Source organism: Carcharhinus amblyrhynchos, chromosome 5 (assembly GCF_965287045.1).
Source record: "Carcharhinus amblyrhynchos chromosome 5, sCarAmb.v2.hapA, whole genome shotgun sequence".
In the NCBI taxonomy this organism is placed as follows: Eukaryota; Metazoa; Chordata; class Chondrichthyes; order Carcharhiniformes; family Carcharhinidae; genus Carcharhinus; species Carcharhinus amblyrhynchos.
In genome coordinates, this window is record NC_137328.1 from 33,399,124 (window position 1) to 33,425,029 (window position 25,906).

General features: G+C 41.8%; 1 protein-coding gene across 10 annotated transcripts in view; it reads left to right on the forward strand.

The window, feature by feature from the left end:
• The window catches only part of LOC145342945 (uncharacterized), a 134,195-nt gene extending 123,691 nt beyond the window's left edge, over positions 1-10,504 (forward strand). For all 10 annotated transcript variants that reach the window (XM_080188591.1, XM_080188590.1, XM_080188592.1 and 7 more), the window contains one exon: positions 10,247-10,504. In XM_080188591.1, coding sequence (XP_080044717.1) covers positions 10,247-10,387 — 141 coding nt within the window. In that variant the 3' untranslated portion in view covers positions 10,388-10,504. The remainder of the gene's footprint in view (positions 1-10,246) is intronic.
• Positions 10,505-25,906: the final 15,402 nt, after the last annotated feature.

Genomic DNA, 25,906 nt, shown 5'->3' on the forward strand with positions numbered 1-25,906 from the left:
CTACCACACAAGAGCATTGGCCTTGAAGTCATAACCTTCTGACCCAGAGGCGAGAGTACTTCCAATTAAACCATGGCAGACAACAATAAATGCTTCACCCATACCAGCAACAGTATAATTTTGTCAAGTTACACAAGTTTCACAAAAACTTGTACGTAGCCAACAAAAGAATACTCAATAACGATTTACTTTGGAACAGATAAAGGAATTGGTATGAAGTATCTTAAGTTAAGCCCAGATCAAAAGGAAACGTAATGCTATTCCAGGCAACTAATGACACTGCTGTCATTTTAAAATTAAAAGGCTGGTGGTTATTTTATTTAATAATATACAGAAGGTCAGCTGGACAAACATTGTTTTTGTAAAAATGCCTTTAGATTGAGGATTTAGTTCAAACTGCTACAGAAGAATTTGGATTATAATTTTACTTTCAATATTTTGTGAAATTATATAATAAAACAATGATCATTGCTTATATACCATACCAAAATATATTACTTTACTCTCTATCAAAACCTGAATTGACGCTGTTATTGTGACTTCTGGAGACCCTCTGCAAACTTTCCAATTTTATGTAGTGTCTTCCTGGTGCCTGTAAAGATTTTTCTGACGTGCTGGCCAGATAGGCAACATGGCTCTGTCAGAGGGAGGTCATGTTTAACAAAATTTGATAGAATTTTTTGAAAATTGCATCAAGTTTATGGATAAGGGAAGTGCAGTTGATGTAGTTTATATGGATTTTCGCAAAGCCTTTGATAAGTTATAACATGGGAAACTGATTGAGAGTGTTGAAGCTTATGAAATTCAGGGAAATTTGGTGAAATGGATCTGAAATTGACTTAGTAATAGAATGCAAAAGGTGATGGTAGAAGGCTGTTTGAGTGACTGGAGACCAGTTATCCAGGGCATACTACAAGGTTCAGTGCTGGGTCCTTTAGTGTTTGTTTATGATATAGATGATAATATGGGGAGGAATGATAAGCAACAGATGACACCAAGGTTGGTAGGCTCGTTAATAGTGAAGGAGGTCATAGGTTACACGATTATATAGATGGGTTGGTCAGACAGGCAGAGCAGTGGCAGATGTTAGTTAACTCTGATAAGTGTGCGGTGATGTAGTTTGGAAGTAACAAGGCACGGGAGTAGTTAATGAATGACACTAGGAAACTCAGAGGAACAAACAGATTTAGGATACTTAGTCACAGATCCCTGAAGACAGCCGAGCAGGTAATTACAGTAGTTAAGAAGGTATATGGGATACTTGCTTTTATCACTTGTGGCATAGAGTAAGAGCAAGGAGGTTTTGTTGGAGCCGTGTAGATGTTGGTTAGACCACAGATGGAGTACTGTGTGCAGGTCTGGTCACCTCACGATAGGAAGGATGTGACTGCACTAGAGGGCAAAGAGGAGATGGAGCATTTGAGCTATAAGGAGATATAGGCTTGGGATTGGTTTCTTTACAGCAGAGAAGGCTGAGAGGGGTCATGATTGAGATGTATAAAATTGAAGGATATGGACAGGGTAAATAGGAAGCAGTTGTTCCCCTTGGTTCAGGGGTCAATCACGAGGGCATAGTTTTAGAGTGAGGGGCAGGGGATTTGAAAACAAAAAATCGGAGGATGGGGAGAATCTGAAATGCACTGCCTGAGAAGATAGTGGAGACCAGAAACCTTTACAAGCTTTAAATAAAATTTGGATGTGCACGAAATATCATACCATTCACAGATATGGGACAAGTGTTTGACTTTAGTGGTAGCTGTACTCCCACTATTTTTGGGCAGTGGGCAATGCCAAACTGGCACTGCCACCTTGGCACCTGGGCAGTGCTCACCAGGCAATGCCAGGGAGGGGCCTGTGGGGACGACTAAAGAGGGAATGGTGGGGGGAAGGGAGACTGTTGCCATTTTATAGCAATCGGAGGGAGAGGGAGTTTGCAATTACATGGCGGGGGAGGGGAGGTGGAGGGGAGCGGGTGGTGGGGATGTGGAGGAGAGCTGCTTCAGGCTGCCTGCACTAGCAGGGACCTAACAGCGCTCTCTTCATCTGTCAGACCCCTACTACTGCTAATGAGCATGTGCAGCATCAGAGGCCTACGCATGTGCACTACCTCCCTCTGCAGGCTTTTGGGCTCATTAAGCCCCACCCACAGGCTTCTGTAGCAAGCAACAGGCTTGCTCAGAATTTTGCAGGCAGAGAATGTGTATGGGGGGGGCCTTAAAAAAAACACTCAAAAGAAGGATCTGAAACTCTCCCAGTTTCAAGTCCACCCAGCACTTAGACAAAAAATAGTAAAATACTACCCTATGACTTTATTGTCATGTCAGTCAGCACTGAAGCTTATTCCCTCAACACAAGTGGCAGTCTCAATCCAAAGATGATATTTTATGGAGGTGACGGGGGTCTCGTTAGAGCCTTACATTGCCTCTTTTTGGCAAGACTTGCCAAATTAAATGCCACTCAGGCATTACCCACACATCACTGGAACTGACAAGCTGTCAAAGAAATATCAAGGAAATGTCACAGCTATCAAGGAAGTATCCAAGAATAGTTGGCGTAGAAGGGGTGGAGGCAAATGGTTGGTATGCCAGGTCATGGCGATGGCTAAAAGGCTAGGTTGGCATGAAGGGACAAGGGGATGAGGGTAGGAGCATGAGTTGGTATATGTTGGCATGAGTATGAGTAGGGCCAGGAAATCTCCCGACTGCACGCCCAACATGAAGAGAAAGCTCTATTCTTTATTTTCTTTAAAAACTGATGTTTAAAACACTTCCCTTTTACACCAACTACTCCCTTGATCCTGCTATTAATTTTAAATATTTTAACTATGTTAAGGAAGGTAACTGATAATTGGCTCCAAAGGTCAAGAATTCTGAAGATTGATGCGCTCATTCTAACAATATGACCAAGTCAATTTCCAACACTGCTTTCCAGCTTGAGTTGAGTTATGTCAACCTGCAGGATCTTAAATCATTCCTGGACACGCTAATTTGTTGGAACTGCATTGTTAGAAGAGAGTTTTTAGACAGTGATGTACAATAGCCATGTCCTAACCCAGATACCCTGACAGCAAAAATATAGAAATATCACATTTCTCCTGCACTGATCTGTTACAATATTCCATTCCATGTTTTCCACAACAAATGTTCCTTGATAACTTGGATGTTAAAGACACATTCAGTAATTCTTTATCATAATTATAGTTACTACTTTGTAACAAATTCCTTGAGGTGCTATTAAAACTGGAACAAACATTCATAATTATAGGATTTGCTAAAATAAAATTCAAGTCATTTTTATTCTTCACTATAAGTTAAAGAACATATAAAAGAAATAGGACATTCAAAGCCTTGCATCTGTCCTTCATTTATTTAGACCCTGGTTGGCCTGTACTTCAACTCAGTTAGCCCACTTTTGTAGCAATTTTTTTAAAAGTTTAGTTTATGTATTAGTGTCACAAGTAAACTTACATTAACACTGCAATGAAATTACTGTGAAAATCCCCTAGTCGCCATACTCTGGCACCTGTTCGGGTACACTGAAGGAGAATTTAGCATGGCCAATGCACTTGGAAAGCAAGTTTTTTGGACTGTGGAGGGAAACCAGAGCACCCAGAGGGCCAGAGGATCCTCTGAGATCCTGACAACATTCAATTTCAGACCTGAAAATTTCATAGACCCAGCATCCACAGTCTCTTCATAGAACCATTTACTGGGGGCTGAGTTGCAGATTTCCATCCCTCTTTTGACAAACCATTGTTTTCTAATTTCACTCCTAAATGGCCTAGCTCTAATTTTAAGTTATATTCCTGTTCTGAAATCTCCACCAGAGGAAATAATTTATATGTATCTAATCTATCAAATTCCTCAACCCTTTGACATATTGGGCGAGACCAGAAATTTCCACCGCGGTCAACAGAGATTTCCGTTATCGGACCCTCACCTATTCCCATTCCGTGGCGGGCAAGATGGTAGAGTTCCCACCATTGTCTCAAATTCCCCAAAGTCAAGAGAGATTGTGTGCAAAAAAAAACACTCAAGTAGTTTTCACTCCTAGATTAGGGGAGTTTTTTAATCTGGGGGCTAACATTTGGAGTGACAGAAATTGTGCTGCAAGTCAAATACATATTTAGAAAAGAGAAATAGATAAGTATTTGATAAACCAAATGTAAAAGAGGAAAGGGAGAGGGCAGGTGAATATGGCTAAGAGGATAGTTCTAAACCTTCTTCAATGCTGTTAGAGTGGTCAGAATTTTCTGGTCATTCATACTGGTGGGATCTTCTGGTTCTGTCGATGGCGCACCCCTACCTTGCGTTTCCCAACAGTGAGGGTGCATTTAATGGGAAACCCCGTTGACAATGGAAGGACCAGAAGATCCCGCCATCGGCCAATGGCAGGCTGCCTCCACTGCCACGAAACATACAGGGGGCTGTACAGTAAATCCCATCTAAAATGAATAATTCTATCATTTATGTGTATAAATATATGTATATATTGCACGAACACATACTTGTGGATCTCCCATGCCATTGCTTGTTTCAATTAGTTGGCAGCCTCATTATTAGTGTTAGAAGTGTGGTAAAGCCACTGACCCTATTTTGAGGTCATTACCAATGCTGTTAATACTTGGCAGTAGAAATGAAAGCTGACCTCTTATAGAAACAGGCCGAGAATAGCAAGGAGCAGTAAAGTCGCCAAAGGCACACAGAAGTAGACTTTCTCACCTGAATGGGGATGTATTGAGTAAAACTGTTTGGAGAGGACTCAGCACCAGTAATAGAACACACCTTATTTTCCTATGTTTGGTTTAGTGGACACAAAATTGGCATCGGTTCAGGAGCAGGCCTTCAGTTCTCCTGACTAGAGTCTTCGTTCTGCGCTCTGCCAATGACATTTAGTGTCTAGGAAATAAAGATTGTAATCTCGCCCAGTGTCTTTGAATAGTGCCACATGAGGTCCACTGACATATATGTAAATAAATGCACCATTATACATGTGACATAATTTATGCTAATAGATGTGAACTACAACTGAATTAATTAAAAAGGCAAAATGCCAACTGCAGAAATATACCACAATTAATCTGCCTGAGCTGATGAATATTAATTTGGCTATGCTTCATCAGCTTTAAATTCAACAGAAGCATTGACTCAAGGCTGGTGCCACATGCTCAAAAATAGAATTCTACCTACATTTCTGTCCTATGATGATCACATTTTGCAGCTTTTTACTGGTTAACTCTTTGATTACAGACTTCCTATATGAAACGTTAGCCACTTTACAATATAAAGACACAGCAGTCAGTTTGCGTTCAGCAATGTCACAAACAAAAATAAATTCAGATGACCAGGTTTAGTGATCTGAATTGAAGGATCAATATTGTTCAGGACATTTATAGCTCACTATTGGCTTTCTGTTTTCCCTTTCTGGTTGTTATTTTTCCCTTTTCCTTCTCAACCCAAATTGGAGTAATGCACTAGTATAATCTGAGCTCTCTCAACACAGCAAAATGAATTTCTTTAAAAAAAGTTGCATTTTTTGTGAACTGAAATTTGGACATTTTGCTTAATGTGAATAGGGTATGATGTATTCCCCAGCAGTCACAGCTACCCATACACTGTAACCTGCGTAGACCACAGTCTCCCATTCGCTCCCAAAAGACAAGAAATATCCTGTTGTTAGAAAACTTTGTTGAGGTTAAAGCTAAAAGATGAATTTATTTACAATTGCGACAATTACACAGAAGTCTCAGTCAGTAAGTAACCAGTAGTACAATAATTGAACTATTGCTAAAGCAACAAGAGTTCAAAACTCTTGTAGCTTGTTCCTTTCAACTGAGTCCTCAGGGAAAGTGATGATCCCTATTTCCACCCCATCCAACCCCAATTCTATCTTCACCGTTTCATGAAATTCTGCTGCTACAGACAGAGAATATTGGAATGTCACAGGAATGATTAGATAGCTCCTCCTGCATTATTTTTGCCTTTTATGCTGGTGTGGTAACGATCAAATTCAAGCCCATTGACCACCCATGGTTATTAAGTGATAAATTAGTGAAAGGCTCTTTTCAAAAAGTGCACAGCAAGAAGCTAGTGTATGGTTTTCTTCAGCCACACTTGCTGTGGCCAAAATCAGCCCTGGAGGAGTTCAGCTGATCTTCCATCAAAGTTAAGACAGCAGATGGAGAGAACATCTGTGGAAATTCTCAGCACATGTTTCATTTTTTCGATGTGTATGTGATTTTTTTTTGATTTTGTAAAGCAAACAGAATTTTAACATTTATGGTTACGAAGGGGATGGAGATTTCTGGTCAGAAGGATAATCACGTAGCAGAAGATGGACTATTAATGTTTCATGACAATTAAAATATTTCAGATCTAAGGATGACAGAAATGGAACCCCACTGAAATACAGTGTTCTGGTTCACAGTGGAATTAGTGTGCTTAATGAGCAGTCAACATATAGATGATCATTAATATCTTAAGGGCACTCTTTTCATCAGAGAGCTGTCACCTTGACTAATTGTTCATTAAAGATTTTTATGGGAATGAAACAAGAATTGTGATCGATATTCTGGTCTAGTGAGAGTCCTGGCAGTAGCTGTTCAGTGCTGAGGTAGGAGGATTTAACAGTCGCTGGAAAGAGACAACCAGTGGGTAGAAGCAGTCGGCATATTACACTACTGAGGAAGGAGAGCAAAGCTAACCAATCAGATCCCAGGCAATTGGCAAACAAAAATTGAGGAAAGCTGCATGGAAAAAATGGTCCAGCTAACTAAAGAGATTAAGATGGTATTTAGATGAAAAGAAGGAACTAGTATTGTTGCTAAGAATAATGAACTTGAGGATTGGAAGAGATTAGATACCAGCAAAAGATGATGAAAAAATTAAGAGAAAAACAAAATGAGAGCAAACTAGCAAGAAATATGAGGACAAATTGTAAAAAGCTTTTACAATATGTAAAAGGAAGCAGTTGGTAGAAGTGGGGTCCCTTAGAGGCTGAGACAGGAGAAATTATATTTGAGAATAAGAGAAGTGTCTGTTCACACCAGAAGACGAAAAAAGCACAAATAATGGGAAACCAAAAATCTAATGAGAATGACCATCTTAATGGAATTAATATTTAGTAAAGATCGGGGATAAACCATTTGGCCCAGCAAGCCTGCTCTGCCATCTATCAAAATCCTAGCTGTTCTGATTGTGGCCTTAATTCCACTTTCCTTCCTAGACCAGAACATGACTCTCTTGTAGATCAAAACTCTGTTTAACTGAGCCTTCAACGTTCTCAGTGAGAAGAATTCCATAGAATAATGATCCTCGGAAGAAATCACTTCACATTTTGTCACAAATGGGAGACCCCCTATTATGTCTCCTCATTCTAGATTTCCCCACAAGGGGAAAACATCCTTGCAGCATCTGCCCTGTTAAGCCCCCCTCGGTGTTATGCTACGTTTCAATAAAATAACCTCCGATTAAGGCACAACCTGCTTAACTTTTCATCAGAAGACAAATTCTACCCAGCAGGCAACCTAGTGAATATTCTCGGAACTGCTTCTAAAGCAATTATATCCCTCCTCAAATAAAGAATTCAAAACTGCATGCAGTGCTTGTGCAGTCTCATCAATGCCCTCTACACTTGTAACAAGTTTTCCCCATTCCATCTCCTTGTATAAAGGCCAACATTCCATTTGTGTTCCTAATTACTTGCTGTGTCTGGATGCTGACATTTTGTGATTCATGCACACCAACACCCAGGTCCTTCTGTACAGCAGTACTCTTGATGTGGATATGCCGGCGTTGGACTGGGATAAACACAGTAAAAAGTCTGACAACACCAGGTTTAAGTCCAACCGATTTATTTGATAGTACACTCACTAGCTTTCGGGACTAACCCCGAAAGCTAGTGAGTGTACTATCAAATAAATCGGCTGGACTTAAACCTGGTGTTGTCAGACTTTTTACAGTAGTACTCTGGCAGGTAGAGTAGGAAAACAAAATACTCTTTAAATGGAGAGAGACTGCAAGGTGAACAATCTCACATTTCCCTACAGTATACTTCATCTGCCAATTTTTTTGCCTGCTCGTTTAACCTTTCTATATTCTTTTGCAGACTCAGAGGGATTTTCTGCTCCCATTTTCCAGAAGCAGAAAACCCCTCAGGAGTCCCAAAATGCAATTTGTGTCAGCAGGATTTCCCATTCCGTTTATTTCCCTTCATACCATGACGTAACAAGAATCCCTGTTTGGATGTTTTTACATATTATCAGGCACATTCACCTGATATTATTTCCCCCTCATGAATCACAGCAGGCCCCCCATAACAAAGGTCTGGTGAGCAGAAACTGCTGGATGGAGGGTCATGTCCAAGCACTGCCAGCAGCAGGAGGGGAAAAAAAACAATTGCTTCACAGTGGCAATCAATGGGCAGAGCCAGCAACTGGATGCAGACTCAAAACAATTTGGAGGAAACAAATTGAAGGATGTACAGAATGAAAAGGAGAAGGAGGTTGCAATGTATAATTTCTTTCCCAACCTCAATAAGATGGGCAGCATGGTAGCACAGTGATTAGCACTGCTGCTTCACAGCACCAGAGACTGGGTTCGATTCTCAGTTTGGGTCACTGTATGTGTGGAGTTTGCACGTTCACCCCATGTCTGCATGTGTTTCCTCCAGGTGCTCCAGTTTCCTCCCACATCCTGAAAGATGTGCTGGTTAGGTGTGTTGACCCGGACAAGCGCCAAACTGTGGCAACTAGGGGAATTTCACAGTAACTTCATTGCAGTGTTAATGTAAGCCTTACTTATGACTAATAAATAAACAAAATTGAATACTCGTAATCACTGTTGCAATGTAAAAAATCACAGCAACCAATTGGTGCACAAGATCCTACATAGGGCAATCAGATGGCCAGATAAAAGCAAAATATTCAGATGCTGGAAATCTGAAATAAAAACCAAAAATGCTGGATAAACTTAGCAGGTCTGGCAGCATCTATGGATAGAGAAACAGAGTAAATGTTTTGAATCCACATGATTCTTCTACAGAGCTGATGGCTAGATAATTTGATTTAGTGATAGCGTTTGAGGGTAAAGATCCTTGTGCATGAGTCGCAAAAACCCAGCTTGCAGGTGCAGCAGGTGGTCAGGAAGGCGAATGGGATGCTGGCCTTCATAGCGAGGGGGATTGAATATAAAAGTAGGGAGGTCTTGCTGCAGCTGTATAGGGCATTGGTGAGGCCGCAGCTGGAGTACTGTGTGCAGTTTTGGGCGCCGCACCTGCGCAAAGATATTTTGGCCTTGGAGGGAGCGCAGAGGAGGTTTACTAGGCTGATACCGGAGTTGAGGGGGTTGAGCTATGAGGAGAGGCTGAATAAACTAGGCTTGTACTCATTAGAGTTTAGAAGAATGAGGGGAGATCTCATTGTGACGTATAAGATGATGAATGGGATGGATAGGATAGAGGTGGAAAGACTCTTCCTGCTCAAAAAAGACAGTAGGACTAGGGGGCACAGCCTCAAGATAAAAGGGGGGCGGTTTAAAACGGAGTTGAGGAGGAACTTCTTCACTCAAAGGGTGGTGAATCTCTGGAATTCTCTGCCTGTTGAAGTGGTGGAGGCTGCCTCGCTAAATATTTTTAAGACGCGGGTTGATGGGTTTTTGATAAGAGAGGGGATTAAGGGTTAGGGGAGAGGGCGGGAAAGTGGAACTGAGCAGCGACAGATCAGCCATAATCTTATTGAATGGCGGGGCAGGCTCGAAGGGCTAGATGGCCTACTCCTGCTCCTATTTCTTATGTTCTTATTGGCTCCAACACCAGGAAATCTCTCCTGTACTTTTTCAAAATATTGTCGTGGAATCTTTTCAATCAGGTTATGGTTTAACTTCTCATCAAAAAGATAGCTTTCCAGTAGTCCAACACTCATTCAGTACTGTGCTGGTGAAGAAATTAAACGTAATCTAACACCTAGGTAGCTTCAAAACTGACACCCACCAGCCCTCAAGCCCCCACCCACCCCCCATCTGTTGACTTCAGTTTTGAGCTTCAGTTGATTCATAATCCACAGCGCTTTGAGGAGTTACCCCATTTGTAGCCAGAGTTATGTTAAAGTGTGATTTGATGAATTTACTCCTGTGTGTGCTTTCCATTGCACAAAGTCTCTGAGAGGGCTTAAATTCAGTCTTATCTATTTTTTATTTTATGTCAGTTCTTTATTCGTGTGATTGATATGTTGGATGTTCTTTTTTAATAGACAGCTGCTGGATATTTGCTAAATCATTATTGCTGGGATTTGGACCCTCCCACTCAAAGTCTGGAATACAAATGGCTCCCTGTCTCCCGTCCTGCCGAAGACCCCAAAATTAGGTTCACATCATGTTCCAGCAAAACTTAGTGCTCTCCATCAACTACTGTCAAAATCACTGAAAATTCAACACATCATCTATCAATGAACTGTATGATCAGCGAATCACTGTACAATACTGCAAACCTAATAACATTATTGCTACAACAGGATGTAATTGCGTCATAATTCAGCATGAGATTTTTCGGTATTGTACTCACAAGGTATCAAATGTCTTATTTTTGCTTTTGAAAGACACAACAAGAAAACGTGGCTACAATGTCTTAATTTTACTATAGAAAATATCTTTATTAAAAATTTTGATTTCAGAGGCAGTGGTGACTCTTTTAAAGTAAATGGCAAAGACATTGAAGGGATAATTTTCTAACTTTGCTCTCCTGCCATGGAGAATTGCCAGCCACTGTTGCATATTATGAATCTGGGCACCATAGCAAACAGTTTTCCAACCAGCAGTTCCAAAGGCAAAACATGGAAATGATCAACATTAGTCATGTTGAGATCAAAAAGGAGGTGGTACTGGAGTTCTCAAGAAGTATTAAAGTAGAAAAGCCCCTGGATCTGATGGATATACCCCAGAAAACTGAAAGTAGTAAGGGAGGAAATTGCTGAGCCTTTGAGAGAAATCTTTGTATCCTCACTGGCAACAGGGGAGGTCATGATGTGGAGATGCCGGCGTTGGATTGGGGTAAACACAGTAAGAAGTCTGACAACACCAGGTTTAAGTCCACCCAATTTATTTGTTAGTAAACTCACAAGCTTTCGGGGTTTGCCCTTCGTCAGATGAATGGAGAGTTCTGGTCTCAGACAGCATATAACAGCACAGACAGTTTACAGATTGCTGATTAGAATGTGAGTCTTTACACCTAATCTGCTATTCAAGTCTTAAAGATGCTGACAGTGTGAGTGGAAAGAGCATTATGCATAGGTTAAAGAGATGTATATTGTCTCCAGACAGTACAGTAAGTGAGGTTTTGCAAACCCAGGCAAGTCACGGGGGTTACAGATAGTGCGACATGAACCCAAGATCCCTGTTGAGACCGTCCTCATGTGAGCGGAACTTGGCTATCAGTCTCTGCTCAGCGACTCTGCGCTATCGTGTGTCGTGAAGGCCTCCTTGGAGAACGCTTACCCGAAGGTCAGAGGCCAAATGCCCGTGACCGCTGAAGCGTTCACCAACAGGAAGGGAACAGTCTTGCCTGGTGATTGTTGAGTGATGTTCGTTCATCCGTTGTCGTAGCATCTGCATGATCTCCCCAATGTACCATGCTTCGGGACATCCTTTCCTGTAACGTATTAGATAGACAACATTGGCCGAGTTGCAAGAGTATGTGCCATGTACCTGGTGGAAGGTGTTCTCACGTGATGATGTCATCCATGTCAATGATCCGGCGTGTCTTGCAAAGGTTGCTGTGGCAGGGTTGTGTGGTGGTGTGGTCACTGTTCTCCTGAAGGCTGGGTAGTTTGCTGCGAACAATGGTCTGTTTGAGGTTGTGCACTTGTTTGAAGGCAAGAAGTGGAGGTATAGGGATGACCCTGGTGAGATCAATGATATGTTGAAGACTCCGGAGAAGATGTCGTAGCTTCTCCGCTCTGGGGAAGTACTGGACGACGAAGAGTACTCTGTCCACTGTGACCCGTGTTTGTCTTCTGAAGAGATCGGTGCAGTTTTTCGCTGTGGCACATCAGAACTATCGATCGATGAGTCGAGCGCCATATCCTGTTCTTATGAGGGCATCTTTCAGCGTCTGGAGGTGTCTAACACGATCCTCCTCATCTGAGCAGATCCTGTGTATACGGAGGCTTGTCCGTAGGGGATGGCTTCTTTAAAGTGTTTAGGGTGGAAGCTGGAGAAGTGAGCATTGTGAGGTTGTCTGTGGGCTTGTGGTACAGTGAGGTGCTGAGGTGACTGTCCTTAATGGAGACGCATGTGTCCAAGAATGCAACCAATTCTGGAGAATAGCCAAGTTCTGCACACACGAGGACGGTCTCAACCGGGATCTTGGGTTCATGTTGCACTATCTGTAACCCCCATGACTTGCCTGGGTTTGCAAAACCTCACTGTACTGTCTGGAGACAATACGCATCTCTTTAACCTATGCATAATGTTCTTTCCACTCACATTGTCGGCATCTTTAAGACTTGAATAGCAGGTTAGTTGTAAAGACTCGCATTCTAATCAGTAATTTGTAAACTGTCTGTGCTGTTATATGCTCTGTCTGAGGCCAGAACTCTCCATTCATCTGACAAAGGGCAAACCCCGAAAGCTTGTAAGTTTACGATCAAATAAATTTGTTGGACTTAAACCTAGTGTTATCAGACTTCTAACAGGGGAGGTCCCAGAAGATTGGAAAATAGCCAGTGTTGTTCCTTTGTTTAAGGAGGGTAGCAAGAATAATCCAGCTGATTACAGGCCAATGAGCCTTAATGTCAGTGGTAGGGAAATTATTGGAGAGGATTCTTTGAGACACGATTTACTCCCACTTGGAAACAAGTGGAGGCATTAGCGAGAGGCAACATAGTTTTGTGAAGAGGAGGTCATGCCTCACTAACTTGATCGAGTTTTTCGAGGAAGTGACAAAGATGATTGTTGAAGGTAGGGCAGTGGATGTTGTCTACATAGACTTCATTCAGTAAGGCCTTTGATGAGGTCCCTCATGGCAGACTGGTGCAGATGAAGTTGCATGAGATCAGAGGTGAGCTGGCAAGGTGGATACAGAACTGGCACTGTCATAGAAGACAGAGGGTAGCAGCAGAAGGATGCGTTTCTGAATGGAGGACTGTGACAAATGACATTCCTCAGGGATCAGTGCTGGGACCTTTGCTGTTTGTAATATATGTAAATGATTTGGAGGAAATTGTAACTGGTTTGATTAGTAAGTTTGTGGATGACACAAAGGTTGGTGGATTTGTGGATAGTGATGAGGACCATCAGAGGATACAGCAGGATATAGATTGGTTGGAGAGTTGGACGAAGAGATGGCAGATGGAGTTTGAGCTGAACAAATGCAAGGTAATGCATTTTAGGAGGTCAAATACAGATAGGAAATATATAATAAATGGCAGAACCCTTAAGAATATTGATAGGCAGAGGGATCTGGTGTACAGGTACACAGGTCACTAAAAGTGGCAATGCAGGTGGTGGTCAAGAAGGCATATGGCATGCTTGCCTGCATCGGCTGGGGCATTGACTTTAAAAATTGACAAGTCATGTTGCAGCTTTATAGAACCTTAGTTCAAACATATGTGGAATATAGTGTTCAATTCTGGTCGCCACGCTTCCAGAAGGATGTGCAGGCTTTGGAGAAGGTACAGAAAAGATTTACCAGGATTTGCATGGTATGGAGGGCATTAGCTATGAGGAGGTTGGAGAAACTTGGTTTGTTCTCACTGGAATGACGGAGGTTGAGGAGAGGCATGATAGAAGTCTATATGATTATGAAGGGCATGGACAGAGTGGATAGTCAGAAGCTTTTTCCCAGGGTGGAAGAGTCAGTTACTAGGGGGCATAGGTTTCAGGTGCAAGAGGCAAGGTTTAAAGGTGATGTATAAGGCAAGTTTTGTTTTAAAGACAGAGGGTGGTGGATGCCTAGAACTCGCTGACGGGGGAGGTAGTTGAAGCAGATATGATAGTAACTTTTAAGGAGCGTCTTGACAAATACGTGAGTAGAATTGGAATGGAGGGATGTGGTCCTGAGAAGGATAGGGGATTTTAGTGCAGTCAGGCAGCATAGTCAATGCAGCCTTGGAGGGCTGATGGGCCTTTTTCTGTTCTGTAATTTTCTATGTTCTTTGATCAATTTGTGAGGACATTATTTAGCACTGCTTGAGGATGCATATCCATGGTGGCCACTGGAATCAGTAACTCTTCCATTCTTTTTTGTTGGCACCTTTTTAATCTCAATCTCATTGTCAATCACACACTGCTAGTGAGGAACCGCCTTTTGGGGAACATCAATATTCCAGTGTTGAACCCCCAACTCTGAACCCTGCTCACTGTGAACTTGGTGAATGTGCTTGGTAATCTACCTCTATTACATTTAGAACCTCTCGCTCTGTCACTACTCATCACTCCATCAAATTAGATGAGATCAGTTACCAGGGGTTATTTAAAGGAATAGGCGGCTGCAAAAGTAGCCACTGAAATTCTGAACCATCTTCCTTCAATTTTCCACTGGTGATATCTAAAGACTATACTTTTGGCAGATTAGTAAGTTAATGATGTAATTATACAACATACAAAATAGGAGCAGGAAGGAGGCCATTTGGCCCTTGAACCTGCTCCACCAATCACTAGATCATAGCTGATCTGTTTGTTCCGAATTCCACATTCCCATATACTCCAATAAGTTTTTGATTCCCTTGCCCAATAAGAATCTACCTACCTCCACCTTAAATACATTCAATTTGTAGGTTACCAAATTTCACATGCCTTGATAATTCTCATCGGCTAACTAGTTGTGTAGTGATTATGCTACAAGACTTGTAATGCATACACCATGGGTCTGCTGTTCATGTCCTCCTGGAGGCTGGATTAGGATCAGGAGTGGCAAAAACTTTGGTTATTTTAGCTGCAAATTTGAATTTCTTTTGCTTTCCCAACCCCATGCCATTTTCTTAAGGCCATTGCACAGGGGGGTAGGTGGGGAGGGGAGAGCTTGGGTTGTGACTCCGCTGACATCGGGGTTCCTACAATAAGGCTCATGAGAAATCTGTATTTCCTATCCCACAATATTTTTGTCAAGCCCAGTAGGTTTTGGAAGATTTCTGAAAACCCCGCCTGGTGGAAAATCTGGTGAGGAGTTGGGAATGTTGTGAGAGGTAAGTGTTTAATGGTTTGATAGCTTCAGATCATCCTCAACATCAGTGCTCCACAAAGCTGTGTTCTCAGCTTTTTACTACACTCCTTATACACCTATGACTGTGTAGCCAAATTCCCCTCTGACTTGATTTTCAAGTTTGCTGACAACATCACCATAGTGGGTTAGATCTCAAACAATGATAAGACAGAGTACAGGAATAAGAGAGAGAATCCGGTGAACTGGTGCAGCAACAGTAATCTCTCCCTCAATGTCAACAAAATGAAGGTGATTGTCATTGACTTCAGGAAATGTGAAGGAGACCATGTCCCAATCTCTATCAACGGGAAAAAGTAGAAAGGGTCGAGAGCTTCAAATTTTTACGTGACCAGATCACCAACAACCTGTCCTGGTCCTCCCATACTGACACTATAATTAAGAAAGCCCACCAACGCTTCTTCTTTCTCAAAAGACTAAGGAAATTTGGCATGTCAGCTATGACTCTCACCAATTTTTACAGACGTACCATCGAAAGCATTCTTGCTTGTTTTAATCACAGCTTGATATGGCTCCTGTTCTGCCCAAGACCACAAGAAACAACAAAAGGTCGTGAATGTAGCCCAATCCATCATGCAAACCAGCCTCCCATCCATTGACTCTATTTACACCTCCCCTTGCATCGGCAAAGCAGCCAGCATAATTAAGGACCCCACACATTCTTCCACCTTCTTCAGTCAGGAGAAAGATACAAAATTCTGAGGTCACGTACCAACCAACTCAAGAACTTCTTCCCTGCTGCTGACTTTTGAATGGACCTACCTTGCATTAAGTTATCTTTCTCTACGTCTTAGCTATAATTGTAACACTACATTCCACACACTCTCGTTTCCCTCTACGAACAGTATGCCTTGTCTGTATAGTGCGCAAGAAACAATACTTTTCGCTGTATCCTAATACGTGACAATAATAAATCAAATCAAAGATGCCGTTATTAGATGCTGTGTTTTCTCTGGGAAAACTACTATTATGCATTCAGAGCTAAGCAAAACACAATTAGAATTCTCTAGTGTAATGATCTGAAGTGATTTAAACATTCAGAGCTCTTTTGTATGGAAAAGTGGGAAGTGAATAAAATTTGTTTTCACGACAGATTAACCATTTGAGCGATTCAATTTGCTTTATTTTTATTTGGAATGAAAATTTTTTTCCCAATGAAGGATGTTTGAATGATCGTTGCATTAGATTGTTAGAAATTTTTTGTTCCCATTTCACAGACATAGCTCCTGAGGTCTGTTCAGTGAATGCTGGGTGATTGGTAGGTGAGGTGGGTTGGGGGTGGGGGTGGAGGTGGGGGGCGGGGTTGCCGTGTATGAGTGGGCTTGAGGAATTATTAGGGAGCATGGGGAATATGAGAGGCGCGGCAGTAATATTATGGAGGCATAAAAAATATGTTGGAGGGCTGAACTAATCTTCCGACAGAGTATGGCAGGCCTTCAAACCAGGTCTTGGAAACCCTGCCTACGCACAAGGAAGTGCGTATATGGGCAGGGCTTCCAAAGTTTCTCACTTTCCTGAACATACACATTTAGCCCCATGAGTTCAAATTGTTCCACTGACAATTTCACAATTTTAATTCACTTTTTAAAAGTTTGTAAATATGGATTGTTATTTGAAAAGCTCCAACTAGTTCACTAATGGGAAGAAATGTTCTAGGGAAAGAGCAGGGGAATGGGCTTACTTTGATAACTCAAAGAGATGACACTGGCACAATGGCCTGTGCTGAACCATTTTATGATTCCACAATGTATTCTAAGGAAGGAAACCTGCCACCCTTATACCTTCAGACCTATATGTGACTCTAGTTTCTTAGTTGAGTTTGAACTGATAGCGGAAGCTATCTAGCAAGCTACTCAGTTTAAATCAAATCACTATCAACAGTTCAAGAAGTCATTCCACCACCACTTAGGATGACAAAAGGGTTGATCTTATCAGTGACATCTGAATCTAAGAATGAATTGAAAAATTAAATACCAGTAAAAGGTCCTTAGTTTATGTTTATTTATTATCACAAGTAGACTTGAATTAACACTGCAATGAAGTTACTGCGAAAATCCCCTAGTCGCCACACTCTGTTTGGATACACTGAGGGAGAATGTAGCATGGTCAATGCACCTAACGATATAATGTACCTATCTATATTTTATTGAATTTTGATTGTGAGACAGCCATGGTCTAGTGGCAAAACTTACACCTCTGAATAAGACATCTGTTGTTCAAGCCCCACTAAAGAGACTTAAGCACATAATCCAACGTGACAATTCAGTGCCATTCTGAGTGCTACACTGGTGGAGATGCTGTCATTGAGAGAGGTTGACACGCAGCAATATCTGCCTTTTCAGACTGACATAAAAGATCTCAGGGCATTTTAAAGAAGACTAGGAAGTGGAGATCAACTAACACCAAATGAAACCAATTATTTAAGTGCTATTTGTGTGGACCTTGCTATGTACAATTAAGACTACTTCAAAAATGGCTATAAAAGTGTTTTGGGACATCCTGAAATAAACAAACTGTCTTATCCTGCAAGGTCCAATCACTAAAGAATGCGCACAGAGTTAATACACTGACAGGCTGGGAATCAGCAACAGGCAGCTGTGAAAATGTAACGAAGTTGTGAAGTTAGGTGAATACTTTCCAAGATGAATGAGGGGTTGGTTACAAGCAATTTGCTGACCCGTGCTTGGATAAACTTTCCTTGACACCCATGTCTTTGCTTGGGCCAATAATCTCTAGAGTTTTGGGCTCCATTTGAGTGAGAACTATGACTTTGGACATTTCTTTTGCCATTTTTGGCCCTGCAAAAGAGAGACAGAGTGACTGTTGCAAAAGAAAATGGAGGCGCTTAAGGCAAATGCATATAATGCATGTGCTGAGAGGTGGAGAAGAAGCAAAATGAAGACCATCTTACCCAGGCCCCCCTCCCAGCTATCCCCTTAAACAACACACAGCTCTAATCCACCTACACACCTATGGACACGAAGGGGAAATTTAGCATGGCCAATCCAGCTAACCTGCACGGAAAGCCGGAATAAAGATAAGGTGGTGATGAACAAGAAAGCAACAGTGTGAAGTAAGAACATAATAGGAGCAAGAGGCCATTTGGCTGTGGGAGGAAATCACAGCACCTGGGGGAAACCCACACAGACATGGGAAGGATGTGCAAATTCCACACAAACAGTCACCCAAGGCTGGAATCAAACACAGATCCCGGTGCTGTGAGGCAGCAATGTTAACCACACTACCACTTTGCTGCCCATTCTTACCTGATCTGGCCTACATGTGACTCCAGACCCACAACAATTTGGTTGACCTGTAACTCCCTTCTGAAATTGACAAGCATGCCACTTCATTCAAGGGCAGTTAGGAATGGGCATCAATTGTGTCTTTGCCAATGACACCCATATCCCATTAAAGAATTAAGAAATAAGACAATAGCTGAATTAGTTGTGACCTTAACAGCACTTCCTTACCTGTCTCCCATAATCCTGGACTCCCTTGTCAGTCAAAAATCTGTCAAACTCAGCTTTGAATATATTTGGATGAGGAAGGAATAATGGGAGGAATCGGTGGCTGTCCAAGAATGAAGATATCAAAGGAGAATGGTGATAATGTGCATGGTGCATTGATAAAAGATGAGCGTTTGTGATTATATGTTGACAGATGTAATGGAGGGAAAGTAATGTTAAGTGTGAAAGACTTATTGAGAGAGAAAGATGATGAGGTGTACTCAGCCTTGCTGCTCTGATGAGATTATTGAATGTTTCCCTACACTGAAGCATAGCCCTAGGGGTTTGTGCTACTTGCCTTGATCCGGGCCAGGTCTGCTGGATGGTGACCCAGGGGACGCTTCTGTGAATACTGGAGAACTCTGCCTCTCTACTTGCCCTGAGTATTCTTTCCAGGACTTGCAGGGAAGCAGCAGCAAAGCTGTGGGGTGCCCTCTGATTCATTCCCCTATTTGATCTACCTTGCATCAGTGTAACAAGCAAATCTAAGAGAGTCCCAATGATTAAGAGGTAGTTTATTCCTACTTTAAAACAGGCTCCTAGAGGCCTGCCACAAAGTGCACGGAGCAGAAGGTCAGACTGACGATTTCTGAATGTAATCAGGTGCATAGGCCACATTCACCAGCACGAGATGTTTAAATTGGCTGGGTCTCAGCTGCTGACATTTGGGCAGTTTCCCCTCCTGTCCTCCCCCTGTTCACTTGACTGCAGCCCAGAATTAAAATCAGAGTTTGGTTTATTTTTCCTTTGTGTTGAATTATCTCTTGATGTATTGCTGGGTGCCTGGCAGCTTTTACAGAATGGTGTCCACTGTGGAAGACTTCACCCATTTGGACATTTGGGGCTGGTCAAAGTGACAGGTCACTTTCAGTTTCACCCCAAGTCACTGAAAGGCCTCAGCCACCTGGCTGTAAAATAAACAGGATGGAACAAGAGAAATCCGTGGATCTCTTTTAATTTTAACACCCAGGTGTCCGCTGCATGAGGAAAATTAAAATGCAGCCCAAAGATGTGTGGGTTAGACGGGTTGGCCATTCTAGATTGTCCCTTAGTGTCAGAGGGAATAGCTAGGGTAAATGCATGGGGTTATGGGGATAGGGCCTGGGTGGGATTGTGGTCAGTGCAGACTCAATGGGCCAAATGGCCTCCTTCTACTCTAAAGGATTCTACGATCCTCTTGCATGTTTAAGATGTCCAGAAGAACTACATGAAGAAAGTGACAGATCAAGAGAGGACAGATTTGTATTCAGTGAACCAATAAATTCCAGTCACTGCCAACTAGGCTAGCAAATGAATCAGTGATTGTGGCCGTCACTACAGACTGCATTCATTGTCTGAGTCATCGAGTCCATCAATCACTTCTGGCAACATACCAGTCTAAGTTAATTGGCCAATCAGTCACTGCCATGGCAGTTTAGCCATGTAATCAACCCAGGTTAGAGCAATGTATCCTGTTCCACATTCTGTGACCTGACTGACTGTGACCTGAGTTTCGACAGAGTGTGATCTGGAAGCACGCTGCTGAGGAAGATGATCAGTGAGTGTGTGTGGAATTACTGAACCGCTCTGCTAAGAGAAGGGTGTTTATTATCACCATGGTGGGACAGTGACATCAAAACCATCTACAAACTGCAAGCTTGAGAAAATAGGAGGAAAATGTAAGAAACATTTTGGTCATTGTTGCCAAATTAAAATAAAAACAGTCTGTGGCAGTAGGTGACATTTCTAATTGATTGCTGTTGTTCACAATCTTCCCTTGGTAACTAGTATGAATGAAGTAGCTGAAGATTTCACAGGCTGATTAATGGTCTGTCAGGCTGTGATGTGAACGCTTCTTCCATATCCATAACCATCTTTATATCAGCCAGTATGATGGTCAATCTGATATGGTGAGTGGGTTTTATGATCTCTCAGGACCCACACAATGAAGGATTGGGGCTACCCAAATGGTTGCAAGTATCTTACTGAATGGCTGTCATCTCCACTCAGACTGTCTGGACTATATACCCTCCTCATTCATGAATATTATCAGTAGTCACTATGCATGTCTACTTGTTACAATGGCAACAGGCCCTTTACACTGATGCAATGCATTTTGTTTTAGTTGACAACAGTTTTCATTTAAAGAAAAACGCAAGATGAAAGACTAAGGGGAACAAGAACAGGAGAGAAAGCATGTCAACACCTTGGCAAAGACAGTTTATTTTCTTTAACTCACCCACTCCTAAAGAGATCAGGATCTACTGAGTGTTAGTCAGTTTGTAGTAATCATGTTTCAGAGTCAGAACGTTGGAGTCTGAACTCCCATTCCAGGTCTGTGCACAATAATGAAGACTGACGCTCCAGCGCAGTCCTGATGGAATGCTAAACCACGACCATGCCTGCCTTTGCAGGTCGACATAAAAGATCCCATGGCATAACTGAGAAGAAAAACTATGGATTTAGGTGTAGTGACCTGGCCAAATGCTCAACCAACGCTGCTAAAAGACAGATTACTATATTGCAAATCAGATGCTGCATTTTCTACATCGTAACAGTGAATACATCCACAAGTACTTAAATGGCTGTAAAGCGTTATGAGGCATCCAGCGTTCGTGAAAAGATGCTATATAAATGCAAATCTATCTTTTTCCAAACAAGGAGTGAGAAAGCTCACTAAAACCTAAAGCAATAGCCAATCATCTGATGCAGACGCTTGCTGGAATATACCAGCTAAACAAAACATAATCAGTTCAACAAACACCTCAATCACACACAATCTCTGCTGCCACATGAGATGATGACTTACCTCATAATCCACTTCTACTGCAAGAAGGGAATTTTAAGTTTATTTATTTATTAGTCACAAGTGAGCCTTACAGTAACATTGCAATGAAGTTACTTTGATTCATTTTGGTAGAATGAGCATTGAGAGACGATATAAAATAAAGGGTACAACTTTAAAGAGGGTGCAGGAGGGAGTGCAGAAAAGATTCACAAGTATAATTTCTTCTGGCCACAATCACCAGTGGTTTTCATATGTCACCTAATCCGAAAGGTCATTTTTTCACCTCTTTTACCTGCCACCTCAACTGTTACAATTACCAGTTTTAAATCAAAATTCTCCCTTGATAAAAACAAAATATTGCAGACATTGGAGATCTAAAGTAAAAACAGAAAATTACCAAAAAACTCAGATCAACTCAACTTCACTTAAGAATCATACTGAACTCGAAGCAATAAGTCTGTTTCCATCTCCACAGATGTTACCAGACTTGCCAAGATTTTCCAGCATTTTCTGTTTTTATTTCTCCCTTGAAAGTTTTGCAGCACCTCTACAAACTAATCTTCTCCTTACAGACCAGATACAATACCATTTTTTTTTAACCAATAATCTGCCCTTAGCAGATGTGTCTGACCTAAAGCTCAACAGTGACCCTATTTGTAGTGACCTACTTACTGGATTTTACATTCAACCCAGCCACTCACTGATGGAGATTAAGGTCAAGCCAGGTTGTACAGTCCACAGCAACAACAGCATTAATTTAGTTAGGAGATACCGAACATCGAAGCTGGCAAACACTAACAACAATAACTTGCATTCATATTACATTAAATACACCACAGAAACATAATCAGACAAAATTCCAAAAGGAGGAGATATTAAAACTGGTGACTAAACACTTGTAACTGTGTTTACCCCAGTCCAATGCCGGCATCTCCACATCATGACCAAACACTTGGTCAGAGGTTGATTTTACAGATTGTTTAAAGGAGAAGAGGGAGGTTGGAAGGTCGATAGAAAATATCACAGCATAGGACCTTGACAGTTGGAGGCACTGCTGTAGAGTTGGTTGAAGAGTGTGAAGAACATAGAACATAGAACATTACAGCGCAGAACAGGCCCTTCGGCCCACGATGTTGCGCCGACCAATTAAAAAAGCAATGACCCTCTAACCTAAACCAATCCCTTTCCATCCATAAACCTATCCACGGATCTCTTAAACGCCCCCAAACTAGGTGCATCTACAACTGCAGCAGGCAGGGCATTCCAATCCCTCACCACCCTCTGGGTAAAGAACCTACCCCTGACATCCGTCCTATAACTACCACCCCTTAATTTAAAGCTATAAAGAATGGACAATAGGCTGGAGTTGGAGGAAACCAGCATTCTCAGAAGGTTGTAGGCTAGGGGAGGTTACAGAATTAGGGAGCGATATGGTCATAAGTGGATTTGAACAAGAGAATGAGAATTTTTAAATCAGGGTGTTGGTGGATCAGTAACCAATGTAGATCAACGAGCACTGGGGTTATGGCTAAACAGGAATATTACAAAGTTCAATATACAATGAGAAAAGGCAGCAATTAATCAATGATCCCATGTACAAAGTCTTCAGATTGAAAAATAGAATGTTGAACAAATTCATTCTAGTTTCCAATTTCCATATCATTTTCAGTCTTGATACAATTCAATACACATAACATTCAAACTCTGAACAGCAGCTGAAATGTTTGGAGATGTCAATATTTTAATGACTTAGGATGAGTGTAACAATATAAACAAGCATAACGAGTCCCCGTTAGTCAATCTATCGATGTGGTGAGCTAATTTTAAATCAATCTTCACCAGGATGAAAATCCACAATCTAGCACTCTCAGCTGGGTAAAGGCATACTGGGCAACAGTCAAAACCTGGAGTGGAGTTGGTGCTGGGTTAGGCAATCTAGGTAGGGTTCACCTGCTCCTTTTAGCCTCACCAAACACTTCCAGGGTCATATCAGCAGCTCCATATTACACACTGGTTAGAGCTCTTTCCACCCTGTAAAAAAGTGCATGGCACATCATAGGATCCCAAACTATACATTACAAGTAGCCACCCAGCTGAAACAGAATCTTAGCAAGGTTGTGTAGCCTGAATGAAAGTGTAGAGGTGACACTAAGCAAACTGACGTCATTTCTAGGCTTCTACCACCCCAGGATGAGGAATTTAGCATTAGTTCGAATGTCTTCAAACACCAGATGTTGCCATTTTAAAATGCTCACAACATCAGAAAGTTAAGGTGAGAGCTGTCCCCCAGTAGCAGTGGAAGCCGTGCTGAAAATCCAGGTCTGCTGTTTCATCTGCTCACAGTCTGACTCAGTGATTCCATTCGTCTCAACCAGTCTTGGTCAGTTAATTCATGACTCACCACTTTGTAAACAGCCTGATTCAGTGAATCGATCATCAACACAAGACCTGCTCCATCAGTCACCATCAACCACATTGTAAGCTTCGATTCTCTACAGCTCAGACTCTGCACAGACAGGGACCCAAGCCAGGAATTGAACCTGGGTCCCCGGCACTATGAGGCAGCAGTGCTAACCACTGTGCCGCCCTTTAGAGAGCTGAAGACACAGTCACCAATGGTAGAGCTGAAGGCCAAGGGGTTGGAGGCTGATACCAATCTCGGTTGTCGAACCAGAGGGCAATTAACTGGGTCACTCTAACCAATTAAAACCATTGTTTTAAGAACTGACAGTAGACTATTCTTGTATAAATATATTTTATCCATTCTCAATCAATGATTTGCATTAATCTACCAAAGTTTTGAAAAATGCTGTACTATTTGGAAGCAGAGTCCAATGTAGTTAAATACTTAGAAATGCCAAGAAATTCTAAATGGTCAGTTGTACCACTTACATCCCAATTGAAGAGAAGTTACACTCTCTGATGGCCTGTAGTAAATTTAGATCAAAATTTCTTGGGTCAGCTCATTCAGATATGTATTGGAATAACATTGGCATAAATTCTTTGTAAAAACTGTGTAATATGTTAGGTTGTACGGAAATATGCCTGCAGCTTTTAAAAAGTAGAGATGATCTTCACCTCAACGATCTGCTTGTGTCATTTCTGAAGAATGTCCACTATCGGAGCAGCACCAATATTCCCTCTTTTGTTTGTAGAGTGCGCTGCCCCTTTATTTAAAGGGACGGACATATACGAGACCTGACAGGGACTTCTGGGTTGTTACATAGTTGCAGGGAACATTGCACAGCAGCCCTGCAGACACGCAAGAAGAGGTCATTGGTTCAGAGGCTCTGCAAAGCAATTGAGAGCAGGAGGTGCAGATTGATATGGATCTGTGACAACTGTGCCACTCGGGCCCAGTGAGAGCCGTTGTCCCCAAGGGCAAGCTATCCAGCAGCAGAAGATTGATGACTCACTCAGCCTTGCACAGATGGGAACGGAATAGATTTTCTTTCTCACTGAGACCAGTTTTGACTTAGAGTGGTCATTGTGGAAACAGTCGATATCAGATTAGAAATTAAAATCAGATGCTGAATTAACAAGTGACTGATCTAATATTGCCCCTTCTACACTCTGCCCAAAGACAAAATTCCCACTGCATTATTCTGGATAAACCTCATTTAGAAAGTGCCAAAGAGCCACTAGGATTAGCTGATCCACATGACAAGCTGCAGGAGGGATTAGCCTGTCATGCCATCAGTAAAACTGCAATGTGTCTAATGTCAGCGCTCAAGCTTCCCCAGACTCTACTAATGGAACAGGAAGGGGTTGTTTTAATCCACAGGATGTAAACAGGATGCCAGATGTTCCAACAAAGGTGCTCTGATGCCAGTCAACCTAGGCAATCAGTGTAATGAGACAGTGTCCAAATGCAATTAGCCCCACTTAGGTACTATTTATATCATGACCTTGCTAAAACTCTTTACAAGACAGTTCAGTGAATGGAGAGTTATGTAAATACAAAATAAATTGCAGCAACTGATGGAGCCACAACACCAAATCACAAGCAAACAGTAATGCAATTATGAATAAGAATATCTGGCCTGAATGATTGGGAAGTGTATTTTTACCAGTGGAAATTATAATGATACATATTACGGAGATCACTCCTGTGGTCCTTTCAATTATGCTCAACACTTGAGATGAGTCACACAGCACAAGAACAAGTCTCTCAACTCCATCCCAGCACTAAGGTGGAGTTCCGCTTCCGAATTTAGTGACACACTCTACTGTTAGGAAGTCACAACTGGGCGCATAATAAAAACCGTTGAGCTGAAGGTTTCTGAATACTAAATTAATATTTGATGCAACAAAAAACAATATAAGGAACTGAGGTCTCTCAAATGTAAAACAACCTCGGTTCATTCGTGATGCAGACTGAAAATAACCGGAAATAATTACAATCAAAATCCAATCCTAA